Source organism: Haliotis rufescens, unplaced genomic scaffold, assembly GCF_023055435.1.
Source record: "Haliotis rufescens isolate VD_foot unplaced genomic scaffold, xgHalRufe1.0.p SCAF_4, whole genome shotgun sequence".
Lineage (NCBI taxonomy): Eukaryota > Metazoa > Mollusca > Gastropoda > Lepetellida > Haliotidae > Haliotis > Haliotis rufescens.
In genome coordinates this window covers 26,176,052-26,199,004 of record NW_025964112.1, presented here as the reverse complement: position 1 = coordinate 26,199,004, position 22,953 = coordinate 26,176,052, and the positions used below count along the sequence as shown (strand labels likewise).

General features: G+C 39.6%; 1 protein-coding gene across 1 annotated transcript in view; it reads left to right on the top strand.

The window, feature by feature from the left end:
* The window catches only part of LOC124115104 (outer dynein arm-docking complex subunit 4-like), a 192,275-nt gene that overhangs the window by 53,451 nt on the left and 115,871 nt on the right, over positions 1–22,953 (top strand). The window contains exon 4 of the mRNA XM_046475921.2: positions 1,630–1,691. Within this exon, the coding sequence (XP_046331877.1) occupies positions 1,630–1,691 (62 nt within the window). The remainder of the gene's footprint in view (positions 1–1,629; positions 1,692–22,953) is intronic.

Genomic DNA, 22,953 nt, shown 5'->3' with positions numbered 1-22,953 from the left:
TTTTGCATCCCTTGTGATGAGAGAATTACGGTCAAGCATGTCCTGCTTGACTGTGTTGAATTTGCCATCACAAGGGATAAATATTTCAAATCATCATCTGTCAAGGATCTTTTTAATTGTGTTAATTCTCATTTAATTATTGTTTTTTTAAAAGAAATAGAATTATTAGATATATTTTGAAACATATGTTTTGTAATTGATCAATGAGCTTTTAAGACTTGGTAGAAGGAAATTAGTTAACTTGGATTGTTAGTGGCTGTAACCTTGATGGGGCTTGAAGTAGTGTAAAATGATAATCCCCCAGAGAGGGTATGTAAGACCACATCCTTCAATGTAATTTTTCTCTGCCACATTTTTAATCGTAGAATATGTGTTCATTTAACTTTTGCTAAATTTGACAATAATTGCCAAAACCTAAAGGGATGATGTAAATCCGGCTTGGGTCCATGCAGGTAGCAAAGGTACTGTACCCTGATCCACCTTCAGCTGCTGGCGATCTATAGCCCTTTTTTATTATCCCCGGACATATAGTGATATCTCTTTTTGGTTGTATGCTAGTTTTAAATATTAATCTGTGATTTTTTAGTTATTTTACTGTGCATCAATTTCATCTTAATATCTGTATTCTTAACATACAACTTCACGTCACGATATGGCTGAAACATTGCCGATTTGACGTTAAATATTAATTCACTCACTCACTCACGCACTCGCAATATCCACTGACAACATCACGGTGGTATGATGCCTACACTTCAAGAAACAACAAACTCCCTCTTTCTTCTACAACATACGTTCAGGTTCTTTCATGTCGTGGATCGTCTGAGACTACAATTTATTGTCGAGCACATCCCCGGACGTTGGAACATCCTGGCTGCCTTATCCTGGCCAGACAGGGTGGCTGCCACAGAGTGGAAACTTCACTCAGACGCATTCCAACTGGTACTTCATCACTTCGGGAAACCAAACATCGACCTGTTTGCGACTTATCAGACGTACCAACTTATGACGTATGTCTCCCCGCTGCCGGATCCACATGCTTGGTCAGTGGTACTTCGAGGTTTTGCACGGGCCCCCCTATGAGCCCCTCAATGCATCCTCATTTTTTTACCTCACCAAGAAAACAATTTTTCTCTTGTCTTTAGCCACTGCGGCATGGGTCAGCGAGTTACACACACTTGATATCACCTGTGTCCGTTTTGAGCATGGTATGCAGGGAGCGGTACACCTCGGGTTGTGCTGGGGTTTCATAGAGAAAAATCAACTTCCAGGCCAACCCGATCTTTCCTTGCAGCATTCTGCTAATCTCGACAAATGTGGGGGTCGAAGATGAGGTGAACTCCTCTTGTGCATTCAATGACCGAAGATAGTCGCAACACCATGTATATATGGTTACATGCAGTCATCCTGCAGGCTTATGAGATTGCTAAACTTGATCCACAAAAATGGAACAACCCTCACAAGATCAGGGCATGTAGCCTGTACCATGGCTCTACACAGCAATTGTTCTCTTAGAGCAATAGAAGGATGTTTTTGGAGGTCCGACACAGTTTTCGGTACATTTTAAAAACCTTTTAGATTATAAAACATATTAAAAATATAAAATTTAGTCCAGTCTTGTTGTTTCAGCCCCTGAGTCTGTTAAGCTGGAGACAACAGGAGACTTGTCCTATTTCTACAAACAGGAGGAGGTAAGGAAACAGTTTCTTGGCTCAACTCGCGATTTGTTCAGTTGAACAAACATCTCTAAAAATTGAAAATATGTGATGATACCCAAAGTAGAAAAGTATTATAATAATGTCCGAAACAATTATTCAAGACCAAAATAATCAGATCATGAAAAAAAATCAAAATAATTGCAATTATATCCATCATAGCTGATGCAACAATGAAAATAGTCTGTTACCTTACTGATATGTTTGAACTTATTCTGCATTACTCCTTCATGCTTTTACTGCTTGTTCTTGACAGAAAGGAAAGCAGTGTGAGGTCTTGCTGAAGAAGACATTGTTCCAACTAGTTGTGTGGCTAACTCTATCAGACAGCTCCAACATGGCCACAGAAATGATGACGTCACTGAACAGCACATAACTGCTGTCACCCATAGAGAACAGTCCACCTGACTTGAGCTCTCAGCTTTATCCATTTGAATCCTTTGCGTGTTATTACAACACTATTGTTTCTTGTGAATTATATCCTTCTTTTTGTTTGTGTCTTCTTTTAGTACATATGATTTTTACCATTGTATGAATATTGAACACTTGGTAGTGGTGTTTTGTTGCGGTAAATATCAGGCGAATTTGAGTGGTCATATTTTTTCATGTCATGCGTTTTCTTTGTTTGCTTGGTACTTCAAGTTATTGTTGTACCTATGCTATGTTATCATTATTAAAGTGTTTTCTTCACATTCCTTGCGTAAGCTTATCCTTAATAACCAATGTTGTTGGGATTAAGATAATAGCATACACAACTGGGTTGCAAATGCATTGTGATTACACCTCTGCTTCATTTCAGATAGATGCCATGTTGTTCCAGGATAATAAGTAATAATGTGTGGGATCCTCATCCTTTGTGTTTAAACTGGACAGATATCTGTTCGCTCCCCCACAACGTTCTCCATGTACCTTCAGGTTTCCCGTAAAAGGCGGACACAACAGGCACATAAACCTTCACTCAGGAAGATGTCAGACTCCTCTGAGCCCACAATACCCCCACCAGTCACGACAATCTCTTCTTCAAGGGGAAAGGTCCCGGCATCTACTCCTCATAGTTCAGCTTCGGCTGAGAATGTCTCTACAACCACCTCGCCTCCTCAGGTCCACCGTTCTCTTCAATAGTGGCTGTTGAAGATGAACAGGAGCTTCTACTATGTCCAGTGTGTGCACTGAGTTGTTTTATGCCGCAACATGATTGCTCTTTGGCTACGCGCCCTCATTTTACAGGCTTATGAGGCTACTGGACTGAATCCTCCTAGAGCCAACAACCCTCATGAGATTAGAGCAGTTGCCTTTCCACAATAGCACTTCACAGCCACTTCTCCATCCAGGCCATTATGGTAGGCTGCTTCTGGTGCTTGGGACACTTTCTTCGCCAGCCAACTATCTGTGAGACGTCACCTTGGAGGACGTGGAAGTTCCACAGATCAAAGTGCCATTGACTCTTCCCCATGTCCCAAACCGACCTTTTGACCTCACTGCTGCGTGTCACCCTTGACCAGAAGGTTTCTATGCTACTTGCTTTGGTTTGGTACATCAGTTTTAAACTTTAGCTTACACTTAATTTCAATTACGAGCACCTTTTCCAGTGTCTCTTCAGGTGCCACATAAGGCGCTTCTGCAAGCATCTTTACAAGCATCTTTGCCAGAGTCTCTACAGGCACCTCTACAAGCATTGCTACAAGTGCCTCTGCCTAGTGTGGATTTAGGTGGAACCTGGATCTGACTTTCATCACGCCTTGGTGGCCAGCAAGAGGCTGGTTCGTGGATCTCAAGGAGATGTCCAGCACCGACCCACTTGAACACTCAGACTAGCCAAATCTACTGATCCACCCTCACAGCAAATGGCCCCATCAGGCTCCAGACAGGTTACATCTTCATACCTGGTCAATTACCCTGGCACATGGACCAAAGGAGCCAAAATTTTACTATTTTTCCGTCACAAGCATCATCTGAAGGGCAAGCACCATCACGACCTAACTTGTGACCTTCAACTCGGTCTTAGCAGATCCAGCATTTTGAAAGATGACTAAGATTCTGGAATTTCAAGCTTTACTATGCTCCTTCCTTCTGAAAGACCAAAAGGCCAAGTTTCGACCCCCAGAGTTGGATCTGAACGTGGTACTTACCTTGCTGAGAGACATGCCCTTTGAGCAATTCCACTCCGCATCGTACTATAACCTCACCAAGAAGATGGTCTTCCTCTTGACTGGCTACAGCGAATGAGTAAGTAAACTACATGCTTTATACGTTACATGTGTCCGTTTTGAGGGCGGAGTGCATGGAGCTGTTCATCATGTTCGGTGTTGTGCTGGGATTTCATAGCCAAGAATCAACTCCCAGGACAGCCTGACAGATCCTTTACTCATCCCTCCCCTATCTTCAATAATGGGGGCTGAGGATGAACAGGAACTCTTACTATGTCCAGTGAGGGCGCTGCAATGCTTCATTTGAAGCTCCGAGAATCGTTGTGGACAAAGTCGCCACCTCTTCATCCTGGTATCGACGAAGTCAGATGCAACATGTTCGCCCAATGGCTCCGCGCCATAGTTCTTTAGGCTGTGGGACTGGATCCCCAGAGAGCCACCACGAGATCCGGTCAGTCGACTCAACCATGGCACTTCTCAGCAACTGCTCCATACACACATCATGGAAGGTTGCTTCTGCTGATCAGACACTGTCTTTGTCAGCCACTACTTTCGAGATGTTGCCCTAGAAGATGTGGAAGATGTACACAGCTTTGGCCCTTTGGTGGCTGAACAGCAAGTCATCGCCACAAGATGACATTGACGTTTCCACATGTACAGAGCCGGACTTGTGACCTCTGGGGTGCGTGTCACCCCAGATTAGAAGGCTACATGCTACAAGCATTAGGCTCGATACGTCAGTTCTAGACTCTAATTTCATTTAACTTCTATGATTGCATCAATACTTGGACTTCACCTTTACCTAACTTTCTCCTTACCCGTCAACAGGAATGGTCACTTGATGATGGACATTGCTATTCCTGATAGGTTGGAGTTTGGAGAATTTCATTGAAGATCATATCTGAAGGTATAAACTCCACCTTTCCGTCAGATGCATTGAGGAGTAATGCAGGATAACTTAAAAAATCTAGTAAATCCTAGATATTTATATTTGTATACTCATCCTGCATTAGTGCGTCTAAAGTGGCCAACCCGTCACAGAGATGCCTCCCCACGATGCCTTAAGATTGCTCTGTTTTTAGCCACTCAGCTAGTTGGAACAACTTCTTCTTCAGCAAGTACAAGCAGTTAATGCATTAAGGAGTAATGCAGGATAAGTATGTATACAAATGTAAAAAATGTAAAGGATTTTACTAGGTCTCCCAGGCTTCTTTCTCAGATGTAACATTGTGTATTTCTGCAACAACATCTGATGTCATATATTTATACATGTAATGTAATAACCTCAAAAGCTTGTTTATGATCACCGTTAGCTTTGTCAGTGAATTATATTCACATGTTTTATGCAAAGCTGATGACATGTCATAGTATTTCTTTCTGAGTTCTTTCTGAGGCTCATTGAAAAATTCTTCCTTACTCAGTCTGTCACTGTCACTCACTCTGTGGTTGTGGTGGTTCTGCAATACTGCTGTCATTCGAAGCAGAAACATCTTTTGCATTATCAGATAATGGCTTTGGCTGTGTTGACGATGAAAAGAAATTTAAAATTGATTCATCTCTGAGCATTTTTCCGACTGTCTTCTCTCGGATTTAGCTGTTCGGCCATAGTTTATTTATTTATTTTTCTATCACATTTTCTATCATATTTTATATTTCAATTTCATACATAGTTTGCATGGATTAGTTGTTACAATAAGCATAATTATTGTAGAGAGATATAGTTGATTACATTTAGGCCATAGGCCAAATTAAAAAATAATAACAAAAATGCATTATGCGAATGTTTGTAGCATTGACAGATCATATATCATAGTTTATACAGAGTTTCTAAATAATAAATGTAAAGAGAGCCAGAAAGCATGGAAACATGCATAATTACAATTGAATATGCAATAAATTTAAAGGTTTAATAGTTATGGTGAAGAACCAACTACCACTAGTCAAAAAAATGGAAGCCAAACAAACAAAACCAACAATTGTGAAAGTGTATTTCATTTTATTTATCAACATAATCACCTTGCTTTTCAATACACTTCTCATATCAATAGTGAAGCTTTTCAATTACAGTCAGGAAGAAGTTTTCTGAAATATTTCCTTTCACTTCAGCTCTGAGATGATCGTAGTCACCATAGCGCTTTCCACGAAGGTGATCTTTCAGTTTAGGAAACAGGTGGAAATCATTTGGTGCTAGGTCTGGCGAGTGTGGAGAGTGAGGAAGCTCTGTGAATCCAGATTGCTGAACAGCAGCCTTTGCGAGTTGACAGGTGCAAGAAGTGGCATTGTGATGAAGTAGTAGAACTCCAGCAGTCAGCATTCCTCACCGCTTTTCTTTCATAGTATCTCTCAGGTGAAGCAAACCAGCATAGTATTCACTGGTAATAGTCTTTTGACTTTCTAAGTAATCAACAAGGATCACACCCTTTGTATCCCAAAATACAGTGGCCATAACTTTCTTCACTGATCTTGAAGACTTGAATTTCTTCAGTGCTGGGGAAGTGGAATGGTGCCATTCCATGGATTGACGTTTTGACTCGGGGATCATAGTGGTAGACACCTGTTACTAATCTCTTTTTGAATTTTATGAAATCCTCCTTAATAAGCTCTAAAATTTCTCTGGTAATGTCAGTTCCTTTTTCCTTAAGATCAGAATTTAGAAACTTTGGCACCCAACGAGGAGATATCTTATTCATCTGTAAATGTTCATGAATAATAGTTTCAATGCATCCATGGCTTAGACCTGTGTATTCCTCAAGTTCAGCAATGGTAATACGTCTCTCTGACAGTATAAGTTTTTCAATCTCCTTGATTGAATCTTCATTGATGGAAGTTGAAGGATGTCCAGACCAAGGGTCATCATCAAGGCTTGTTCTCCCAACAAAATGATAATTTTATATTGTGTTTTGTGGAAATTCAATGTATTTTGTTTCTACTTACTACATGCATGTCCAGTGTATTAAGATTTATTTACACATATGTGTATATTTTACGCCTACAACTAACCCTCGTAAGGTTTCAAAATTCCCTCTCTGCACACACATGTCTGCATACACACGCTCACAAGAGCCTATTTACCAATAAGCCCTGTCTCTCTCCATTCCTCTTTCCCAAAGTTAGGACAACAAGACTCACTACTATAATTGCCATACCTGTTTTTGTGACCTACTGCTGCTTGCACACACCACCTCCTGTATGTCAGCATGGTACCTTAACACTGGCAGTGGCACCTAGAGGTACTGCAAGGGGAACCAGAAAATGTTTCATCCGCAACACATGAAACTTCCAACAGGTCACAGGTCAGAGCGAGTGCGACAGGCAGAGCCAATCATAACAGTTGAGCTGAGACAGAGACTATGCTCCTTAGGCATGACAGTGCCTGCATGGGGAAGAAAGACGATCATAAGCTGTACAAGGAGAATTTTAACAAAAAAAACCTAACGGGCCAGTAGAGGAGGTAGCGCTGTTCCATATGCCTCCCCCGATTACCGGTACTCATTGTCATCTGTACATGCTGTTCCTTCCTGTGACGCTAGGGGCGGTCTGGTAGCCTAGTGGTTAAAGCGTTCGCTCGTCACGCCGAAGACACGGGTTCGATTCCCGACATGGGTACAATGTGTGAAGCCCATTTCTGGTGTCCCCTGCCGCGATATTCCTGGAATATTGCTAAAAGCGGTGTAAAACCATACTCACTCACTCCTGTGGCGCTACTCCCCAGTACAGTAATGTAAACAGCAGGAATTCTGACAGTTCTGCAAGCACTACGGCCACCGTGACAACAGCAGGCAACCAGTCATCAGCAGCGAATGTGGAATTGATGGGAGTCATGAGAGATATGATTACATCCCTTACAATGTGTCTTGTCAGATTCTGTGCCCCATGTCAGCTTTGTTGATGAAAGTACCAGGCGTAAGATATACCAAGGTAAATATATCAACTTGACTTCTCTCCTGTTACCATGTCGAGAATCAGGTGATTATAGACTCGCTGAAGAGACAGGTTTATGCAAAAACGTTGTAAAACTTGACCCCCTTACCACCAGGAATTTGAACTTTGCTGAACTCAGCAGAGCTTGCAAGATATTTTCAGGGATATTTTCTGAGAAGCTTGGCAAAATTGGAGAGTGCAATTAGAACAACACATGTCCACACCTATGAACAAGTCGGCCCACGATATACCGTGGGGGGAAAAAGAATGCTACTTCTACTAGTACTACTAACAGCACCACCGATTCTCATGGTCGACAAAAAATATGGTACCAGGGACAGGAGGTCTGCAACAATTTCAATGATAGTGGCTGCATGCGCATTCGGTGCAACTTTCTGTATGTGTGCTCCACATACTTCGGAAGAAATCACAATAAATTGGTTTTTGCAAGAAATCTAACCCTACATTCAATAAGGGACATGGCATCAACAACAAGTGACAGCTGGCTGATGAATTGACACCACTAAATGTTAATATCATACAAGAGGAACTAAGGCGTCACCCCAGCCAGAACTTGTAACATACCTCTGTGATGGATTGACTCATGGTTTTCATCCTCTGTTTGCAAAAGTGCCCAATTTTACCTGGGAGTGCAAAAACAATCTGAGCGCCTGGAAAGAACCTGATACCGTAACAAAACTTGTTCATCAAGTATTAGATCGGGGCTACATTATTGGACCCTTTTCAGCCTCACCTTCCCATGTGTTTCGGGTCAGCCCCCTGGGCATCGCAGAAGGAAAATACAGCCATAACATAGATTGATTCTGGCTCTTTCAGCCCCACATGACAATGATGACATTATCAGCATTACTGGTATGATAGACAAGGAAATGTGCTCTTTGACCTACGTGACAATCGATGATGCCATACGGGAACTGAACCGAGTAGGCAAAGGCGCAAGTATGTGTAAGGTTGATCTAAAAGACGCCTTCAAGCAAATTCCAATACACTCAGATTATTCGTCACTGTTCGGATTTAGATGGGACAATCAGTATTACTTCTTCAAGCGCCTAGATTGCATATCACAAGCCATTGTTTGGATCCTCACAAACAATTACAAGGTCCATTTCGTTCTACACTTGCTGGATGACTTTCTCACCATTGATGAACCCAACTACCAATCTTCTTTTACCATGAACACCTTAACAGCCACTTTCAACAATTTGCAAGTTCCTTTATCCCCACGTAAAACTGCTGGTCCTGCCTGTGAGATGGAATACTTAGGTATCATTTTAGATTCTAATACCATGACTGCCCAACTACCCCGGGACAAGTTGGCTAGAATATCGGAGTTGGTGCAATAGTTCAGTCACAAGAGAAAGTGTACCAAACAACAACTACTGTCTCTGATAGGTCATCTGTGCTATGTCTGCAAAGTGGTTGTGCCAGAAAGATCCTTTGTCTTACCTCATTGATTTATCTAAATCTGTTAAAAAACTGAACCACAGAGTGAATATTTCTGCCAAATGCCGTTCTGATCTACACATGTGGTATGTGTTGCTCCAGAAGTGGAATGGTGTTTCATACTTTCACATCTCTTCCAGGACCCAGGCTTCTGACATGGAACTGTATACCGACACATCTACCTTAGGTTTTGGAGGGTATTTTCAGGGACACTTGCTCCACAGGCGGCACTACAAGTAACATCATGTCCACAACACTTACAGTTGATATGGGTTTGGCAAGACACCTAGACATACTATGGGATGCTGCAGTGGGGGCCAGAACCAAGACCACCTATGCTTCTGGCTTTCAGTCATATGTTGCTTTTCTCCTGAGATATAGCCTGTACTCTACATGCTCAAGCCTTACACGGGCAGCACCGGGTCTGCCACCAGTTAATTCTGCACTTCTGCAACAATATTTGGCCTTTTGTTTCAGTGTGGCAAAACTACAGTATGTCACTGTCAAATCGTATCTTGCGGGGAATTCGGTTTACCTATCTGAAGGCAGGTGTACATACAGTGTTCGATTCAGTGTCTACTGGTTGTCTAAATCACCTACGAACCCTACTTCATGGATTCAAGAAGCTACAACAACAGGGTGTGCCTAAACGCTTACCAATAACCTACGATGTTCTGAAAAAGATTGTGTGTACACTACGAAAAGGGGTGCTCGGACCTCTCAATCATCTGGTAATGGAGGTCATGTGCACCACCGCTTCTTTGGTTTTCTACGATGTGCAGAGTTCACATGTTCTCGTGACTTTGATGCTAGTACCAATCTAAGACTATCTGATGTCACCATTGACCATAATACAGGAAAGTATACTCTCGTACTCAAAGCTTCAAAGAAGGACATTTTTAGAACGGGTGTGGTCATTCCCTTGTTTGCCAACCACACTACCATTTGCCCTTCAGGTAATCTGAACCGTTTGAAACAAGAGTAATATAGACGATGTGGGTTCTAGACCCCCCCCCCACTGGAGCCATATTTATATACCTTTACTGCTACTACAGAGGGAATTTTTTATACAAAAATGATGATGCGATTCAACGATCGTCATGATTTGTATTAAAAGAATCATCAATATTAATTAATAATGGATAAAATTTACTATAGCCCACAAGGATATTGGAAAGGTGTAGGAGCAATACAAAAATTAGCCACTGCGGCTAAGGTATCTAAAGATGTGGCCAAGGATTGGCTAAAGAAACAAGCGATGTGGCAAATATACGAGGGGTGTTCATTTAAGATTTCCCCTAAACCACTTAGGGTTATCATATTTGGTTGAAATTTCACATGTGTAATGATACATGTATCTATGGGTTATGTCTGAATTTGCAGCACCGAACTATTAATCTTACCACTTTTACAGGTGTTATGATCGAGTAGGGAGTGACAATGGAGCCAGTAGAATACCGAACAGTGATAAGGTTTTTATATTTGAAAGGTCGCACACCAAAAGAAACTTTCGATGAAATGAAAAGCAACTTATGGGGAAGATGCCCCATCATATGACATTGTTAAACACTGGCATCGCCAGTTCAAGTGTGGTCGGACATCTGTGGAAACAGCTGCCATTCCTGGTCGCCCCCATTCAGCCATTGATGAAGACACTATCCATCAAGTGGAGACCGGCACGTGTCCAACCCTCTGCAGGCAAGGTCATACTCACAGTGTTTTGGGACCAGCATGGAGTAGTGATGATGGATTTCTTGGCCAAGGGTACCACAATTACAGGAGCTTATTATGCTTCACTGCTGCGGAAATTGCGTGACGCTATCAAGCTTAAGAGGCGTGGCATGCTGACCAAGGCTGTCCGTCTCCTGCAAGACAATGCTCCAGTACACAACTCTCATGTTGCCCAAACAGAAGCGCGGTCCTATGGCTATGAAATCCTTCCACATCCTCCTTACTCTCCTGACCTTGCACCATCTGACTTCCACCTCTTTCCAACCATGAAGTCATTTTTGAAGGGAAAAAGTTTCACAGATGATGAAACACTGATTTCTGAAGTCAAGTCCTGGTTTGAGACGCTAAATGAGGGCTTTTACAAGCGAGGTCTCCATAGTTGCATAAAACGATGGGAGAAGTGTGTAACTCTTGGTGGTTCCTATGTGGAGAAAGACTAATACCTATTCCAAGTTTCATTCCACTAGGTCCATCGGAAGTGGGTCAGGGGAAATCTTTAATGAACACCCCTCGTACTTACCAGCACCGTGTTATATCCCGAGGAAGAAGTTTGATATTTTTACTAATTTCTTCATTCATTTTACTAGGAGACCAGACTGTATACTCTTTTTCAAAATTGGAAAGAAACAATTGATGACCGTATTTGGTTGGTTTGACATCACTGATATAATATATACCCTATGGTAATTCTCACCTTTTGATTGGCTTGTAATTCTCCATTATTATAGACTTATGTAAGCATTCGTTTAAATGTGATCAAACTATCTATTTTTAATCTCCAACCAGTTCTTTGGTTTTGGCAAGGAATAATTCACACGCTTGTTGTCTCCCTGTTCAATGTACTTTTTTTTTCTCGTCTTCGCTAATACCACTGGTCTTACGAGAATTGGATCAAATCTCCTGCTTCATTGCTTTGTATTTGGTTAGTTCTGACAACACTAAACGAAACTCATCCTCGGATATCTTACAATCAGCCATTGCTGTTGCAATATGATCCTCAATGCTGTTCAACTTTGCTTCAGCGAGTATCCGAATATTATCATGTTTTAATGCTTTCTTTTGCAACTTACGGAAAAATATATTTTATCACTATTCCTGCCAGTCCTGAGACCCTGGCTGCTACTTCCATACCAAGTACGATAGGCGTGGCGATTATAGTCGATAATAAACTAACGCCGGCTACACCGAGTCCCATGCCAGCTGGTACAAGCGCAGTGTTAACTCCGTCGAGAGCATTCACAGCTCTGCGATATTTTTTATACAATCCAAGTCTCAACTCCCTCTCCTTCTCTATTTGATGTTTTATGTCGCTTATTTGATGTAATCGAAATCCATCAACAGTATCCATCTTTTCAGATGCATTAAATGCCAGATATAAACCCACAATGTATATTATTATATCATATAACAGTCTTTAATTGATCTTGCTTAAATGTTTTGAGAGTATACATCAACCTTAGTAAATGTATATTATGTGGCATAAATATCTTAGTAAGAGAAATTCTTTCACTTTTATCAACTTGGACCCCCTCAAGGGTTGCAATGGGTGATACTCCCATATAAATAATACTGCAACGTCGACACTCGTGTTTCTTGAGCCATTTTATTGATAGACCTGGTGATATCTCGAAAGGCATCTTCTGGTCCATCTCCAAACAAGATTTCAATAATAATTGTAGAAAGATCAGGTATAGCATTAAAGTTCTGTTTTATATCATTGAATTCAGTAACCAAATTTAAACTGACATTTTTTAATGCTGGACGACTCAATAACATATGACCTGGGTTTTCTGGCAGGGGAACGACTAACACACTTTTTCATTTTGAGGGGATATAAGCCCCGAGTACAACCCACTATTTATTATCTTAGTTAAATTATGTGCCTTACCCATTATCACATATGGTGGGGTAATGACGATATTTTTGTTTCGACCATAGTCCATTTATTATCATCATTGCGAGTAAGATTGTATGAAGTGTTTTTATTGAGTCTACTAACGTCGACATAACTTAAATCACCTAGATTACCTGTGAATGCAACTTCTTTCCGCTTATATACATTATCTTGTAAGTGTAAAGCGTACAACTTGCCATCGGTACCGGGTTTACCGAATCCTTCTGTGTCTCCGAGATCGTAAAGCGCAATTGTATTACTATATCTAAGGTTATGTGTTCCAGGGCCTAATGAATCAACCATTATTTATAATATGGAGAGTTACACTCAAGTATCCTCTATGTACAGGTTGGTGTTTTAAATCTAATACAGAAAATTTTGAGGTCTGAAATAATACCCCGCTTTAACTTTTTATATTGTAATGATGAGAAAGATTCCATTCTACTGCTATTGCATTTTTCATCTTTGACTGGAATAGCTCTTAGCAGAGTTGTTGGACTTTCGAGTTGAATATTATCTGTTGTACTGATCTGATCAAGATGGATGCACAACTCTTTATAGGGAACTAAATCGGGCAATTTAGCTCCATGCACTGTTGTGTAGGGTGGTATATCAATTTCTTTTCCTACGCTTTCAAATCAAATCAAGTTCCCTAGAAGAACTACATCCTTTTCTCCAGCGATTAAAATCAGCATCCCATTCAACTCATTTTGTGTGAGACTAGCTCCCAAAGGCCTAAAAATTTCATTATTGAGTGAGCATACGCTGTAATACCCTTCAGATATAGTGTGCGCGTATTCACCTAGTATTAACCTATTATTTCTTCTCGCAGCACCTATATTGATCCACCGAGGGTAATATGTTACATCGCAGATAGCGACTTCAAGTTGCCCAGCCGAGTTATTGATAGTATGAAGCAGTTGAATAGACTGACCATTTGTTGTTCCTGGGAGTGTAACATACATATTAAATATACAAAGATACTATATCATAACTTAAATATGAGATCAACTTACATTACTAATCAGTCGATTTGAGTAAGCACCTCTGGTTGTAAGTTTTTTGTTAAATTCCCTGATATCTTTGAAAAATACAGGGTCACAGCAACTAGCGATAAAATGGTGCATGATTGGTTCCACAATCCAATGCAATTTTGGCAGAACCAGTTAAACTTTGCCATATGGTGTGCTACAACAGGATATGATGTATCTCTTTATGCCCCAGGATTTGAACTTAATAAGTCTGTTTTATCATTTCGCGTGTACTTTCAGATTAGACGTATACTTAAAGAAATTAGTGCCACATTACCGCAGGATCAAGCATGGAATGCATCAAATAATCCGTACAATAGGTTCACATATGAACGAATTTGTCAGGAATTTGGTATTTCTACAAGTAAAGATTAACATCTGAGTGGAGTTAAACATGGTCTAGGTATTCTGTACGCTGGTGCACACTCTGTTAAAGAAGTCAGGGATGATTTACTGAAAAGAGGTCGGCTTCTTCCGAGCTTTGCTCTCTCGAGTAACGAGTGGAGAGAAGATCATATGAACTTTAAAGTTGATGCTGCTTTCACCATCCAAAAGGTTGAGCAACCACCTGGAAATGCTTGGAATGAATTTATTAATGATAAAACAGAAAATAATTTTACTAACCCAGGAAACAGAGGATGCTATTAATTCACCAGTTGACATACCATCTTCTATAAAACGTTATCAAGATGTATTACAGTCGCTCAATCTAAAGTAGATTACGTTTATGGGGCAGGACTATACATGTCTCCGAGTAATATGGAACTTAAGATTGGTCAAGTGATCGGCTATGATAATAAAATTGTTATTGCTACCGATCAACAAAAAACAGGTATAAATTCAGATATTAACACCGAATTAATAATGCAAACAAACACAGGCGAAACGGGAATAGTAAAACCACAGTCACCAGACCCATCTACTGACGCACAATAACAAGTACCACCACATATTCCAGCCAGAAATCAACAACATATTGATGAAAAAACAGCGCTTATAGTAGGTGGAGTCGTTGCTGGTTTACCCATGATTTGGATAAATAATCTTTAACGGATAAGTACAACAGCCCGGCAATTGCTACGATCATTGCTACAATTAATTTGACTTCTGCCGACGCTAACAGGGAGCTTGTTCAGAACATAGGTCGTGCTATTGTTAAGAAAATCGCAATTAAAATTAGCGGTAATGAGGTTTTGAGTATTGACGACAGCGATGTATACTTCTATTACATTGATCTCTGGAGAACGGCTAAAGAACGAGAAAACTTACAGTACCAAGGTATTTGTAATCGGAACACATTGAGACTGCGTGTGCGTGCTGATAGTGGCGATAATACCATCGTAGAAGATAAGGCTGTTGCTGATGCATTAGGTAACTGATTCTATATTCTGCTCGACTTTGAATTAATGGATAGTCACATGCCCTTCTATCAAGCATTCCTAGGTCATAGGTTAGAATTAGAACTAACTTTGAATGACAAGGGCAGAGTAATCAAACTTGCTGAGGGTGAAATGGCTAGGTTTTCTATTGATAAGGGCGTGCCTAATCAACTATGTAGTCAAGGCATGCGAGCATATCAACAGTGGGATGAGATAAAAAAACTCCCTTCTATAAAACAAAGCCCAGAAGTTATCGCAGTCATGAAAGATCTGTCTCTTTGGGATGTGTCGATGGCTGAATTCCTTACCATGAAGTATGCGCTATGGCTCGACATGTGAACCACAGATAATGACCAACTACACGGCAGTGAGTGGAGAATAGAAAATCCCAGTGAAGGTGTTACTATACAGATAACGAAGCGCCAGGAAGCAGCTGGTAAATTGAACATATATTTGTACGTGATTATGGACACGCAACTTATTATACAGAATGGAAGATTCGTGCAAGCGATCTATTAATAATCTTTTACCTTAAGAACCGCACTGCGCTATCATCTGCAGGCAAATGGGTTGCGGAAAAACAGCTTCTATTCTAGATATTTTACAAAGTCATCGGAATGTTTTCAGTCATATTATTATTCTGTGCCCACTTTAAATGTTTATAAAACATCAAGAGATTGGGTAATGAATGATCCCGGGGTGTACAAAGTTGATCCACGCCATCGATACAAGACTGTTTACGAGTATGTCATGAAAAATACAAAAGAAAATCAACCCTTTCCATAATAGATGACTGCAGTGCAAGTTAAGAACTTTGCTAAATATGAAAGCATATCTTACCAAGAAGAAAGATATGCTTTCATATTTAGCATTCTCCGGTCGGCATACTCAGCATAGCGTTTGGGTACTTACTCAAAAATACAACTCTGTCCTGAAAGATCTTAGAGAGCAGACCAAATGGGTAGCCCTGTTTCATTGCAAAGACCGAGATTCATTCGAGGAATGTCTACGCGAAAATAATGTTATTTATACCAAGCTCAAGCGAGATAAAGTCAGAAAACTGTTAGCAGAAACTACGCACTGTAAACTCGTATTAAAAACCGATCAACCAGCTGCTTGTGCAATTGCTTAGCAAAAATATATCAATTGCTGAGCAAAAATATAGCAAAAAGAATTAGCAAAAATATAGCAAAAATGTGAAAAAATGAACATTAGCGGTTTTTATGTAATAATGTGGTTTGGAATCCTCATTTTTTCGCAACAGTTTATTATTTCAGGCTGTATTGGATAAGAATATTTAATTATGTTAGACTTAAATATCTCCTAAGGTAATACATTATGGAATGCGATGAACTTATCGAACAACTGCTCTAAGATGAGCCAAAACCTATGGTAAATAAATCTTTAGATAAACATAGAGAAAGACTCGTGGCTTTGGTAGCCGGTGAAAAATGTTTCCAATATTTGGGGGGAAATTATACCACTGAAAAAATTGATAACATGATCAACGAAGAAATTAAAAAACTGTACGCGTGTTACGAATCTAGACTGGGAGCTACCATGACTAAAACAATAGGTTCAGCTATGTTACAACTATACACAGTTGTAGCTGGTATGTTTCTTCCTATCCCGGCAGAAAATCGCATGTATTTATGCGAATCTCTCGAGAATGACCCATTCAACGAACACACTATAAGCGCAGTAAGCTGTGAGTTTTATCATAGATACGGAATGTTCTTAGCGCCGGTGACCACCGCTTTAATAACGGCTAGGTATTGTCAATTTAAACCTACGTGCCCACTTACTAATAATGGAGATGGAAATACAACAAGTGAGCAAGGAAACACAAGCGATTGCACCACTAACACAAGCGATTGCACAATCTCCACAAGTCAGAGTGACTAAGAATCCTCGAAAAGTCGCAGCCGGTAGGAAGGGTGCACTAGCGAGGAAGGCATAATCCTACAATTCAAACACTGAATGTAGCCCGATTAAAACTTGGGCTGCCTATGTACTAGGGGTTGTTGCTATAGCAGCGGAATGGTTTTATAAGACTGGAAAAGAGAATCCCAGGAGACATAATGAAGGAATTAAACATTTGAATATTTTAAACATATAGTATGGCATCAATTGTGATGATGGTCGATGGAGCTATTGTTAATGCTCTAGCTTTTTCGGGGTGTAATTATTTATTTTCTACTCTGAGGGAATCAAACGCTAAAGAAATTGAAGAGGAGCGTAAACGACTAAATAAAGCATTAGAACAACTCGAAACCGCCCAGCCACAATTGGCCAGGAGAGATTAGATTTTATTAATGATGTACTGCGGAAACAAGGACATTCAATTCAGATGTTTAAGGATATTGAATGTGCCATGCATGAATACTTCCTTGTTTACGTAAAGACACATGACCCAATACCAAGGCCAACACTCTCTCAGTTTTATACACAGTCTGAGGCTCAGAAAGACCGCAAGATAGTATTTATAGTTTTTGGGTTGTCAGTAGTTGCTATTTTCAGCTATGCAATTACACATAAGCTATGACCTGACAACACACTATGTCGGGCTGAGTCATATCAGCTATTAAAAATAACCTTGACTGCTAAGCTATGTCGTGCTGACTGGCTGACTGCTCATGTTAGGCTGGGCAGAGACTCGGCTGATGACACACATTTTGACAAATGATACTAGAAGTGTATATTAATCACAATGGCGAGGGGCAGATAAAGATGTAAATTCATACGCATGGGCCAATCACAAAATTGTGGAAAAAGCTGTATGGCGGATTTTTGTGGAATCCATTCCATTGCAATTAGAAAAGGGCATATTAATTATTCGTGTTCTGTATGTGGGATTGGGGTCAAAGGTAGTTACTGTTTATGTAAGAGTCACGGTGCTGACAAAAAACGGTTTCAAATTATTTATGAGAGGAAAAAGGCTTATATATAGGCTTAGATATAGCAAATTATATAGAAGATGGTATATCAACTGGTGAATTGATAGCATCTTCTACGTTTGCGACAAACTGTTTTTGTGCATCGAGGGCCGTCCCAGAACCAATTATTCCCGTTCGTGTTTGCAATTGTGCACCAAGAGTTGCCCATACATAAGTTCTTATTGATTCATTTACTCTTACAACTCCTGGGTTAGTAAAATTATTTTCTGTTTTATCATATAGAAATTCATTCCAAGCGTTTGCGGTATCGTTCAGTTGCACAAATTTTGTAACAATATAAGCTAAACCACCCTTAAAACTCATAAGATCTCCTCTCCAATCGTTACTCGAAAGTTCCCAGCCATGATTAAGATTATGCAATCTTACAATCCTAGGCCATGGTTAAGTCCTTTAATACGCCAATCTTTACTCGTAGAAATATTAAATTCCTGACAAATACGTTCTTACGCAAACCTATTGTGCGGATTATTTGATGCATTCCATGCTCGATCCTGCGGTAATGGGGCACTAATTTCTTTAAGAATACGTCTAATTTGATAGTACACGTGAAATGATAAAACAGGCTTATTTAGTTCAAATCCTGGGGCATTAAGGGATACACCACATCCTGTTGTGGCACACCATATGGCAAAGTTTAACTGGTTCTGCCAAAATTGCATCAGATTGTGAAACCATTTTATCGCTAGTTGCCGTGACCCTGTATTTTTCAAAGATATCAGGGAATTTAACAAAAAAAATTAGCACTAGAGGCACTTACTAAAATCAACTGATTAGTAATGTAAGTTGATTTCATATTTAAGTTCTGATATAGTATCATTGTATATTTAATGTGTATGTCACACTCCCGGGAATAACAAATGGTCAGTCTATTCAACTGCTTCATACTATCGATAACTAGGCTGGTCAACTTGAAGTCGCTATCTGCGATGTAACGTATTACCCACGGTGGACCAATATAAGTGCTGCGAGATATAATAATGAGATATGGATAAATGGAGACGTGCACACTTTATCTGATGTGTATTACAGCGTATGCTCACTCAATGATGAAATTTTTAAGCCTTCAGGAGCTAGCCTCACACAAAATGAGTCAGATGGGATGCTGATTTTAAGTGCTGGAGAAAAGGTCATAATTCTTTACGAGAACTTAGCAGACAGACTTGGATTTCTTAGACTAAAAGTTATAATACGACCCAACAAAACAGTGCATGGAGTTAAATTACCCGATTTAGTTCCCTATAAAGAGTTGTGCATCCATCTTGATCAAATCAGTACAACGGATAATATTCAACTAGAAAGTCCTTCTACTCTGTTGCGAGCTATTCCAGTCAAAGATGAAAAATACAATAGCGGTAGAACGGAATCTTTCTCAACATTACAAGATAAAAAATTAAAGCAGGGTATTATCTCAGACCTCAAAAATTTTGTATTAGATTTAAAACACCAACCTGTACATATAGGATACTTGAGTGTAACGCTCCATATTATAAATAATGGTTGATTCATCAGGCCCTGGAACACTCAGACAATGTAATACAATTGCGCTCTCCGATCTCGGAGACACAGGAGGATTCGGTAAACTCTGTACCGATGGCAAGTTGTACGCTTTACACTTACAAGATAATACAAGCGGAAAGAAGTTGCATTCACAGGTAATCTAGGAGATTTAAGTGATGTTCACGTTAGTAGACTCAATAAAAACACTTCGTATAATCTTACTCGCAACGATGATAATAAATGGACTATGATTGAAGCAAAAATCGAGTGGCTACTTAATATCATCATTAACCCACCGTATGTGATAATGGGTAAGGCACATAATTTAACTAAGATAATAAATAGTGGGATCATACTCGGGGCTTATATCCCATCAAAACGAAAAAGTGTGTTAGTCTCTCCCCTGCCAGAAAACCCAGGTCATATGTTATTGAGTTGTCCGGCAGTAAAAAACGTTAGTTTAAATTTGGTTACTGAATTCAATGATATTAAAGATAACTTGAGTGCAATACCTGATCTTTCTACGCTTATTATTGAAGTCTTGTTTGGAGATGCACCGGTAGATGCCATTGAAATATTACCAGGTCTATCGATTAAATGGCTTAAGAAACATGAGCGTCAACGTTGCAGTATTATTTATATGGGAGCATCACCCGTTGCAACCAGGGGTCCGGAAAATTTAAAATCCCAATCGGACATTTGCATTTAGGCCACGCCCCCTTCAAATAGCGTATTTTAGTACGACTTTTCACACACATTACAAGTTTACGTATTCATAACATGATGAATTATGAATTGTTTCAATTTAAATTATTTAATTCACCGGACAATTAATAACAAATAATGTCATTTTAGATTTACATGGTAAACATACGTTTGTTTCTGTTATAATAACGATCTATTAACGTAGTGAACGGTCTAATTAATATTCATGAGTTATATTCATGAGTCTGCTCAAGTGTACGCGTTGTAACATTTGGATCGAGACTATTATCCCATATTTGGTTATCACGTGACCTCACGGGAAAAGTTTTTTTTTAAACTAAAGATTTTTTTAAAAACAAGTCAGATAATTTAATCACAAATACTAAAATATCGTTGATAGCAATAGTTATTTGAATACTTTTTTCATCTGTACTTAATTATTGACCATAAAAAAATTGAATATCGATCGTCCGAGAAAGCAAAATGGCGGTCAATCAAGATTCAATATACGACTAGCTACTGAAAAAAATAAAATCTGCAAATCCTCATTGTATGTCAACCAAGTGAAAGCCGTTAGCCACGACTTACAAAATGATCGTCCAGACTTTGAGGGTTTGGCAGATCCGCTCGACTGATCTGCATCGGTCGACTGGCTGTCGTCACGCTTTCGCTTCTTGTCTAAGGTTACGTATCGTAGCATTGTGAGGATAATGAGGTACATTGATGATGCAAGGTATTAATGTACAGTTGTAAACACCTTTCACTCAAATTAACAAGATGTTATCAGTAATTAATCCTCGATTAATCAGTGTCAACTCAGTTTATTGCCTATTACAGTGATTGACCGATTGGACTATCATGTAGGTACGATGTATTTACAGCAATCAAAACAAACAAAGCTTGTCAGTGTAGTTAATCTTCATTGTGTTGCAACTGCAGACAGAAACTGCTCAGTCCTAACTGTTGATCATGTCCGGTCAAAATTTAAGAATGTCCGGACAATACTTTTTAAAATGTCCGGTAAGCAATATTTTAAAACGGACATTTGAGATTCCCAATCGGACATGTCCGGCGCATATGACGGTTTCCGAACCCCTGGTTGCAACCCAACATTTCTCTTACTAAGATATTTATGCCGTATAATATACATTTACTAAGGTTGATGTATACTCTCAAAACATTGACGCAAGACCAATTAAAGACAATTATATGATATAATAATATACACTATGAGTTTATATCTGGCGCTCGATGAAAAGATGGATACTGTTGATGGATTTCGATTACATCAAATAAGTGACATAAAACATTGAATAGAGAAGGATAGGGAGTTGAGACTTGGATTGTATAAAAAGTATCGCAGAGCCGTGAATGCTCTCGACGGAGTTGACACCGCGCTTGCAACAGCTGGCATGGGACTCGGTGTAGCCGGTGTTGGTTTATTATCAACTATAATCGCCGAACCTATCGTACTTGGCATGGAAATAGCGGCAGGGGTCTCAGGACTAGCAGGAATAGGGATAAAATTCATTTCTCGTAAGTTACAAAAGAAAGCATTAAAACATGATAATATTCGGATACTCGCTGAAGCAAAGTTGAACAGCATTGAGGATCATATTTCAACAGCACTGGCTGATTGTAAGATATTCGAGGAGGAGCTTTGTTTAGTGTTGTCAGAACTCACAAAATACAAAGCAATGAAGCAGGAGATTCGATCTAATTCTCATAAGACCAGTGGTATTAGCGAAGACGAGAAAAAAAGTTCATAGAACAGGGGAGACAAGTGCGTCAATTATTCTGTGCCAAAACCAAAGAACTGGTTGGAGATTAAAAATAGATTGTTTCCTATCGTTGGATCACATTTAAACGAATGCTTACATAAGTATATAATAATGGAAAATTACAAACCACCAAAGGAAGAACTCGAAAAAGCTATCGAAGCATTTATGCTCAGGGACAAAATTAACAAATGGAGAGAATTATCACAAGGTATATATTATATCAGTGATATCAAACCAACCAAATACGGTCATCAATTGTTTCTTTCCAATTACCAAGAAGAGTATATAGTCTGGTCTCCTAGTAAAATGAACGAAGAACTTAGTAAAAATGTTGAATATCACTTTGTTAAAAATAATGGTATATGTATGAATAAAAATAATAGAGAATATTTTCATTACAATTAAGTTTAATGTTATGACGATCGTTGAATCGCATCATCATTTTGACATAAAAAATTCCCTCTGTAGTGGTGGTATAGGTATATGAATCTGGCTTGAGTGGAAGTGGTCCAGAACCCCCATTACCTATACTACTCCTTGTATTGAGCATGACTCCATTGGCATTGTTCCTACATTTGTCATCCATTACGGGTTCATCATCTTGTACATCAGTATCTTCAGATAGACATAATGTCTCTACCAGACTAGACACTTGGACTTTATTACAGATGGCACTCAGCTATCCATGAACTCGTCCATCTTCCTTTGGTAATCTTGATAATGCGTCAGCA